The sequence below is a fragment of the Pteropus alecto genome, unplaced genomic scaffold (assembly GCF_000325575.1).
Source record: "Pteropus alecto unplaced genomic scaffold, ASM32557v1 scaffold28, whole genome shotgun sequence".
Taxonomy (NCBI): Eukaryota; Metazoa; Chordata; class Mammalia; order Chiroptera; family Pteropodidae; genus Pteropus; species Pteropus alecto.
In genome coordinates, this window is record NW_006441063.1 from 3651578 (window position 1) to 3660994 (window position 9417).

A 9417-nucleotide genomic window follows, 5' to 3' on the forward strand; every position below is an offset into this window, starting at 1 on the left:
TATATATATACCCTTCATTACATATATTTGATTTATTTACAAATGATAATTTTGAACTATTGGGAGTTGCTAAGAGTACGGCTCTGGAGCATTCTGACTCTGCCACTTACTATTTGGACGCTCTTAGACAAATGATCTAACTTTTTCTGGGCCTTGACTTCCTCATCTGTGAAATGTGGATAATAATAGTGATTACTTCCTAGAGTTGTTGTGAGGATTGAATCATATAATCTATATAAACACTAGCAACAATACCTGGCACACGGTATATGCTTAATAACTCTGAGCGGTTATATAGTATTTGATACTTCTTCTTAAATGTATTGTGTACATTATAAAACACATATAAACATAAAATTAAAGGGATATACGGTGTGTGTGTGTGTGTGTGTGTGTGTATGCATATATATAAAAAGAGAGAGAGAGAAAGCAAGCAAGCTAATACTCTCTTCTCATTACGCAGTGGATCGTCTTGTCCACCTGGTTCAAGATCCCTCATGGGAACATTGCTTTAATAAGGTCAAAGTCATGGCTTTTATCCTTTGTGGCTCCTTAGGTGATCTGTTCTACAGACACCAACTTTAAATCTAGTCTCAACAATCTGAACACATGGTAATATTGAGTGAGAGTAAATGGGACAGATCACCTGAGTCAATCAACTGTTCTTGGTAAAAACAATGTACAGACACTCCAATAACCAAGAGGAAGTTAGTAAGCTCTGAGCACTATGGGAAGGACCTGAGATTTGGGATCCTGCCCTCACCTGAGATTCATCCCAGCCGGTGAGGTAGATATTATAGCTGAGGAAGTCGGCATTGTTTCTTTCCTGCATCTGGGTCTCCAGCAGCTGCAGCAAGTCTGCAAACCATTCAAAGGCATGTGTGTCCCGACATAGCCAGTAGAAGTAGATCTGAAAGAGGGATGGATCATGAAGCAGATTATATTAAATAAGACCCATTAGCATTGACATAGATAGAGATTTCTTCCCTCCCCTCAATTTTTCCCTGCTGCTCAGAAGGTCTAGAAAGAGGTTTTTAGAAACCTCTGGACATTTGATGAGCCAGTTCTCATGAGTCTGTTCTTGCCTTCATACTGGCAGGGTAGTAAATAAATAGCTTGGCCTCAGAAATACATAGTTTAAAAAAACATTAGCCTACCACTTTCTTTCTGGGTCTGCTCTTGCCCTCCCAGAATCCCTGGCTTCCTTTGTACCTCTTCTCAGAAAGGCCACCAGAATCTAGACTAGCAGTGGCTACCACAGGATTACTTCCCTGTCCACCACTGCTAGACATTCCTTAGTTACTAGGGGGGAAAAAAGTAGTTCTTGCCATACCTCCTCCATATAGAAAAGAGAAAAAGGAGAGAATGAAAAGTCAAAGTCAGCTCAGTGTCCCTATTAGAGGTTATCGCTACAGTTATTAGAATGTCTCAAATTTTACTAAAGATGTCCTTCATCAGACAATGAAACAAAATTTACATGGGAAACCTCCCCCAATCTCACCGGGAATTTATTCTGAGGATATATCCTTAAGAAAGTAACAGTTCCAAGAAAGTACATGTTACCTGCCTTCCTCCTCCAACAAAAGTATTGGTGAGGAGCTAGAAATAAAATCAATCTTGATATCTAACCTAGGATGATAGAAAAATTATTCTATACTCTCTCAATAGAACATGAAGGAATCATTAAACCTGATCGTTATAAAGTCTGTAACAACACTGAAAAACACTACGTTTTTAGAAAAACAGGACATGAATATGTACCTACTCAATATTTATAACTTTCTAAAAATGAGTAAACATGAGAAAATATTGAAAGAGAATATACAAAAAAGGATAGCTATTGGATTGGGGTTGTGAATACTTTCTATCTTAACTTTGTTTTGAATCTCTTACAATATTCTATACTATATAGTAATATACAAATACAGTATATTACTTTTATTAATGGGCCTGTTTATATAGAAGCACATTTAACTTATCAAATAGCCCTTTTAAGAGAAGCTTGCCTCTCTGGACCTGCCTAAACCTGGCTTTCCTTTCCTTGGTCTCTGCCAGCCTCAACCACAAAGGCTCTCTCAGGCTTCACTTGGCAGAGTGTAATAGCTGCTCCAAGCCCTCTGAAAAATGAAGGAACCTACCTTTTTGAGCCTCAGATTGGTGGCATTATTGCAATATTTGTACCAGACTGACTTGAGAATGGATGCGAAGGGCGTGACCCCAATCCCTGCTCCCACTAACATCACCACCTCATAACTGAACACATCTTCACTGGCTGTGCCAAAGGGTCCGTCAACCGCTATCCTGGAGGGAAACATGGGAGATGGTTACAGAGATATCTTGCTCTTCAAAGTAGGATGGGGCACACATTATTACTGGGGGTGTGCAATATGTCACTTCAAACCAGGACAAGGTATCTATGGGGCACTTTCTTCTATGAAATAGCTTTCAGGTAACCAACTTAGTGTCAACATTGGGGTTAGAAGTACAAAGAGGAATTTTTAGTTAACTGAAAATATTTCTTAACTCTCAAGGGTATTGTATTCATCTCCCCTTCTCCTTCCCCCCCCCCCCCACACACATACACCTGCATTTCTTGCCAGGGCATCCCACACTTGAAATTTCTGCTTACATTGCACTTTGAAGTAAAGTGAGAGATTTCTACATCAAAACATCTTGTAGATTGACTATCTTGACTTTTCATTTGTCTATTCATTGAGTTATTCAATAAATTTTTCTTCGGCATCCACTAAGTGCCTGACACCATGTTAAGCATGTAAGAAGGAGGCCAAGTGAACAGTATATGACGTTTATACTCAAATAACATATACCAATTAAATTTTAAGAATATATTTGATACACTATAATTTTGTTTGTTAGGAAAGTTAATATACCTTGGCCATGATCCTTATATAGTAAAAGGAATTTGGGAATATTTGTTATTAATATCTGATTCAAATATTTTTTATTTCACATAAGATTTATAAATATATGTACACACTACACACATAAAATGGGGGAACACAGAGATAGCTACATAAATTTGTAGAACCTATGTGTTTTGTCAGACTCAGAAGACAGTGAGAGATGGAAGAAAAGGAGCTATTTAGTGACATTTTTCCTGAACTCATACATCTTTGTAATATGTCCTTTGTACTTACTTAGGTAGTTTCCAGGCATCTTGAAACTCCTGCTTATCACAGCCACAAGCATTGAACAGTCCCTCTGTCCAGTCCCCAACAATGCGGATATGGATACTAAAGAAATCTTCCTCAGGGGCAGAGGTCAGTGTAAAAGGGTGCCACTCCAGTCTGGATACTTTGGGACACTTGACAAAAATGTACTGTCCCACCTCCATCTTGAATCCCTTCTTCTTCATCTGTAGCTCGATTGTTTTGAAGGGGTGAGTGACCACCTATGGAACAAAACATGTCTCTGGAAACTACACTTATACTTTCCCCCCAAACTTGTCTTTTTACTGTTCATGTGGATAAAAAGCTGTGCTAAGATGCTCCACCCATGTCCTTTCTTCAAGACCAACACAGTGGTTTCACCAGCAGATGTGTCTCTCACTAGGAATTACCCTAGGCTGTAGCCCATGGCCGATAATGAGCTAATGCAAGGATACAAAGGTCTGGCTCCTCTCCTCAATTTGGGACAACTCCAAGGGGCCACCCTAACTCCAGTACTCCCTGCAGGGTCATCTGAGGCTACAGTTGCATTGAGGGTCAGCTTTTTCCTCTCCCCAGCCTTCCTTTCCTTTTCTTTGACAGGTTCTGAGAAAATGCCCCCACTAAACCTTCTGCATGCAGTTCTCTGTCTCAGAGTCTTTGCCAGGGAATCCAACCTAAGACACCAGCCTACTGTCATACTTTTTTTCTCTAAAAAGTTAAAGCAGGTGCTAGAAACAGGAAGAAGTTGGTTTCCTGCTCAATCTTCCTGTCTCCTCAGGGGATGATCAAGAGCATTAGCAGCTGAACAGAAGAAGGAGACCCCACTGGATAATTATACAGCAACATTTCCCAAACCAAGGCTAACTGTGCTGATCTGCCTTTGTCCTGTGTCATGCCTCGAACCTGTCTGATTCCATGCATTGCTTCTACATTTCTCCCTATTTGGGGAATACACCACCCATCTCTCCCAAAGCCAGGCCCTACCCACACATTGCCATCCATCCATGTACATGGATGTTGATAACATCTTTGTTTATAATAACAGAAAATTAGAAACAGTACAAATGTCCATTAACTGGTGAGTTGGTAACTAATTTTAAAAAATAGAACACAATAAAAAGCTGTTATTTCAATACGGAAAGTAATATACTATTTCTTGGACAATGCCCGAGACACCTAGGACTTCATATGTACAACTAAAACCAAAGGGATATAAAAGGAAATAAAATTCAACAGAAAAAAATAATAATAGCAGTTTCCTAATGTTGACTGATATTGCTTAAATTTTCACCAGTGAGGAGGAGTAGAATGGGAAGTTCTTTTAAGGAAAATTGCCAAATATTTCCAAAACTTGTAATTTAAATATATTTTATATGATAAAGCTGTAACCAGCTTCCCTTCATCATTGAAATAAGAAATTGTGAAGCTTCATTTTGAAAACAAAATAAAAATTTATCAAAATTATTTTGAAAATTATATTTTCCATACTTTGTATTTTGCCAAACTATGTTGCAATTTTGCATGGCAAAACTAATTTTTACCATATTGCAATCTTGCTACCATAGGCAAAAATTGGGATTGAATTTAATAACATGTACAATGGAACAGCATTATCACTGGAATACTTTAGGGTAACATCTTATTTCTTATGTGTGTTTATATGAGAAGAAAATTAGTATCTAAAACAAGTTTTCCTTAGAAACGTATGTAAGGGAAACACTTGTCTGGTTAGTCAGTTAGTCGGGGACTTTTTGTGGTAGTTCTTTTTGCTGATCTGTGGAATTTTTCTTACAGTACAATACAAGTATCATAAAAGGAGAACTGTTATAGCTTCCTATATTTCAAGATTTCCAATGCCAGCTGGACTATCTTTACTATGACCTTCCATAGATGCCAAGAAAGAAAAGTTAGGGTGGAGGACAGGAAGAATTTGTGTGTTTTGCAAAAATAATCCATAATAGGCTTATGGCAATTACTTTTTGAACTAAATTGAATTAAATTAAATTTTATTTGATAAAAATAGTCTTGTCTGATGTTTCCTGAAACTATAACAGGAAGTTTCTATTTCTATTTGTTTAGTTGAATGTTCGTTTAGTTGAATGTTTATTTATTTGATGAAAAGTAGCATAGAAATGTTGGGAGAAAAGCCACTATATAATTAGAGCTAGGAGACTCAATTCTAGATGCAGTTTAGTTACTAACTTGTGTGAGACTTTGGACACTTTAACTCTGATATTCTACAATTACATACAAAGCACAGAAAAGGAGGTAAAGGGGACATGGGAAACTATTTCAACCTCAATCAGACCTGCCCTTGGTTCCCTGGTTCTTTTGGCATCTGAATATTTTAAGGCTCAATGTATGTCCTTTTGGACTCACTTCTTGTGTCTCCTTTATTAACTAATCACATTATCACTCTACATCTTTCCCTTCTATACACACACACAACATGTTCATTTACACAAAACATTTAGGTTCATTTTTTAACAGAAAAATGTTAACTTCTAGTTTCCCCAGTTTAAAGGCCCAACCATCTGATTACCAAGCTAAGTACATTGAAATCAACTGTGGGTCATCTCTCTGCTCTAAATTTAATCAAAAGAAACTGAGTAAAAGAGAACTCTGATCAATGGTATAGAGAACTTGGATAGATTTGTTCGTGACATAGTTAGATACTATTAGAAATTCCTAAACCATCCAATACCTTGGTGATGACCACTTTCTGTTGAGATCGCCAAAACCGTACCAACCTCTCACAGAGATATAGGAACATGGGACCCACTATCCATTTCCAAGTCTGTAATTAGAGCAAAAAATGGGAAAAGGATGTGTTAAGGGGTGAACATTTTATTCACAGGGACAAAACATTTTAGAAGTCAACATAATCTTTGTAGGCTTGTTTAAATATTTGATATCAGATTGGTAAATTTCTTCTATCACAGAATGTATGAAAAATATCTAAAATTAAAATAAAGTTTTGAGCCAGTAGAAATGAACATTCTCTTTGCCCACATTAGGGAACTTTATCTACAGTATGAAACTTTCCCAAGAGGAACTGCCCTCAAGAATGGGATTTCCTCCTAGTGTTGCAACAGCAGTTGCAATAACCCCACAGCAGAGCAAGGTTGGTTTCAGAATTACCATTTCTATAAAGGATATCATTTCAGCAACACCATATTTTTAATGCAACACTGCAATTGCTTTCAATTGTTATGTAGTCAAAGTTTATTCTTTTGCAAGAAGAGAAATTTTATGTAAGAATGTAGCTGTTTCTCCAATATCCTGGTAAGTTCTAAGAGCTATGCAATGCATTTGCCGAATAGGGGCAAACCCAACGATTTTCAGATTTCTGCAGATTCACCTCTTGTCAGAATCCGTGGTGTTTCAGAACACTGGAGTTACCTTGTAGCATTGTTGGCTACATAAATACATTTAGGCAAAACAGCCAGTTAAGTTCCTAGTTTCATATCTGAAGTATCAAAGAATCTTAGAATGCAATATCATCTAAAAGATGACACTCTAGAATGGATTCCAAGAAGGAAAAAAAAGCATGAAGTACTACTCATAGTCTCACATATGATCTTTCTATTAACTTTTTTAAGAAACTTATTGGAACTTGAGAGCATCTAGGTTAATACCTGAAGTAGCAAAGAATTTTAGAAGATAATATCACTTAAATGTCTCCATCTCCAGCCAAAGTTGAAGAATATCTGCCCCCAGAGTCAGTAATGTTCTGCTAGTGGCCTTTGTTCTCATGGTACGGGTTTTTAAAATAGTGTGGAATCATTCATCTATTTCCTGGGTGCCACCATGGGGCCCCACTGAATGGAGCCAAGTCTTTGACATTGCCTCTGATATCCCCCTAAACCCAGAAGCTCCTTTGAGGTAGATGCCTGTTAAGGTAGTAGTACTCTGACTCCAGCCGTCTTCGAGGAAATGTGCTTTCTCCTTGACCATATGACAACCTGAAATATAGTTCCCTTTTTATCGTTTCTGTTGATATCTGCATGTAGTGGGGACAGGTCACTGACATGTCTGGTTTCTTTCATTAATGAACAAGGATGCTTAAAGATGTTAAGTCCTCAGATATCATGTTGTGTCTAGAGGAAGAGTACTTCTATGTTAGGAGAGTAGGAGGGGAAAAGGAGAAAATGGGATGGAAATTTTACCTTTGTATTATACACTGCTTAATGAAAATATACTAATTCTGTTCAGAAGCCCTGTACAAATATTGATTTTTGACTAGTTTTATACCAATGGCTAGCTTGATAACCAATAAAGTATCCTGCTTGCCAAGTGGGGAAAGTATATGGCTATCACAGGGTCCACTTCTCACTCTATGGAGCAGAGATGTTGTGAATACCCAAAATGGAGCTCTTTGAAGCTCTCAACTGAAGACGGTAAATATTGCAGCATGTTTTTTCCCTTGGTCACCCTTACCACACTCCTGCTCTACCACGTAGTGTCATTAGGTATTGATGTAAATCTGGCTGTCCAACCTCTTTTATGCCCCATAGACTGGACCTGCTGATGCCTAAAGGCAACCCTATGTGTCACCTCGCCAATTTTCTTCCCAGCTGTGAAAGCTGTATAGAAAGTCTTACTTCCTGATATTTGAAGAGACTCCTAGCTCCTTAAAGATGATCATCTGAGCTATCCAACTCAGCTTATGAAGGAATCCCTCTGAAAACCATTAACTGGTATTATTGTGGCCCTCATCCAGAAGAGAAGGGATGAAACTTCTTGAACCCAAACAGCATTTTCAAAAACAGTTCTTTTCCGAGTTTTACATCAAGATATTCATAAAAGACCAATGCAAAGCTTACTCTTTAAGAAATAATTCTAGACAATAAGTGTAGCAGGAAAAAGTACATACTTAAAACATTCTAGCAGTTCCATGAGATTTGTGATGGACAACTCTATGACATTTATATGTATTTCATAGACATAGTTTGAAGATTTTGTTAACGAAACTGTAATAGCAACAATGAATTGTACATACCATAGGAGGATTTCCATAGAACTGCGGGACTGGGCATTCCTTTATTTTTCCCCAATCTGAGATGTTTTGATAACAGTGTTTTGGTACGTGCTCCAGCAAACTCTCTGGGGTCTGCCCACGTACAATTCGCCTGGGAAAAAAATGTAAGTCCAGATCATTTAGTACCAAGAAATAAAGCAAAAAATTTTTTGAGATTCTGGTAATATTTTAAGTATTTAGGCATGAGTTCCATACTTTTTATTAAGAAGTTATACCTTATTGTTCCCTCCAAATAGATTAGAGAAAGGAAAAGAAAATGTGTGATCTTCAGCAATAGAAAAGAAATATGTACAGTGGCACAAAGAATATTTATATGTAATATTACAGAGGGTAAGTTTTGGATCGTCAATGCATGTTTTCTTAAAGGGAGCATTTGTTTTTCTGTTTCAAGAATTATTTTCATTTATAAACAAACATACAAAAACAGGAAAACTGCAAACCTAACAAAGCAACTGCTAGCCCATACAGTGTCTTTTTACAAATTAGCAGCAGAAACCATCAACAAGACGAAGAGGTAAACTTCTGAATAGGAGAAAATATTTGCAAATAACGCCTCTGATAAGGGGCTAAAATCCAAAATATACAAAGAACTCATACAACTCAACAACAACAAAAAACATAGTCCAATTAAAAAATGGGCAGAGGACCTGAACAGACACTTCTCCTAAGAAGACATAAGTGGCCAACAGACATATGAAAAGATGTTCAACTTTACTAGCTATTAGGGAAAATCAAATCAAAACCACAATGAGGTACTACTTCACACCTGGAAGAATGGCTGTTATCAACAAGACAAATAATAATAAGCGTTGGAGAGGTTGTGAGGAAAAAGGAACCCTCATACACTGCTGGTGGGAATGTAAATTTGTACAGAACTATGGAAACAATATCGAGGTTCCTTAAAAAACTAAGAATAGAATTACCATATGACTCAGCAATCCTTATTCTGGATATTTACCCCAAGAACTTGAAAACATTTATCTGCAAAGATATATGCACCCTGATGTTAATGGCAGCATTATTCACAGTGGCCAAACATGGAAACAATCAAAGTGTCCATCAATAAGTGATTAGATAAAGAAGATATGGTACATATATCCAATGGAATATTATTCAGCCACAAGAAAAGATAAAATACTGTCATTTACATGTTTTTTGGAAACATGGCGGAGTGAGAGATGTCTTCAGCTCTCTCCACTTGAAACT

General features: G+C 37.3%; 1 protein-coding gene across 1 annotated transcript in view; it reads right to left on the reverse strand.

Annotated features, from left to right (window-relative positions):
* Positions 1-9417, reverse strand: part of LOC102887189 (cytochrome b-245 heavy chain) — a 33217-nt gene that overhangs the window by 5397 nt on the left and 18403 nt on the right. Inside the window, exons 7-11 of the mRNA XM_006918263.2 lie at positions 8173-8302; positions 5875-5967; positions 3159-3412; positions 2139-2301; positions 764-910 (exon numbers count right to left, since the gene is read on the reverse strand). Coding sequence (XP_006918325.1) covers positions 764-910; positions 2139-2301; positions 3159-3412; positions 5875-5967; positions 8173-8302 — 787 coding nt within the window. The remainder of the gene's footprint in view (positions 1-763; positions 911-2138; positions 2302-3158; positions 3413-5874; positions 5968-8172; positions 8303-9417) is intronic.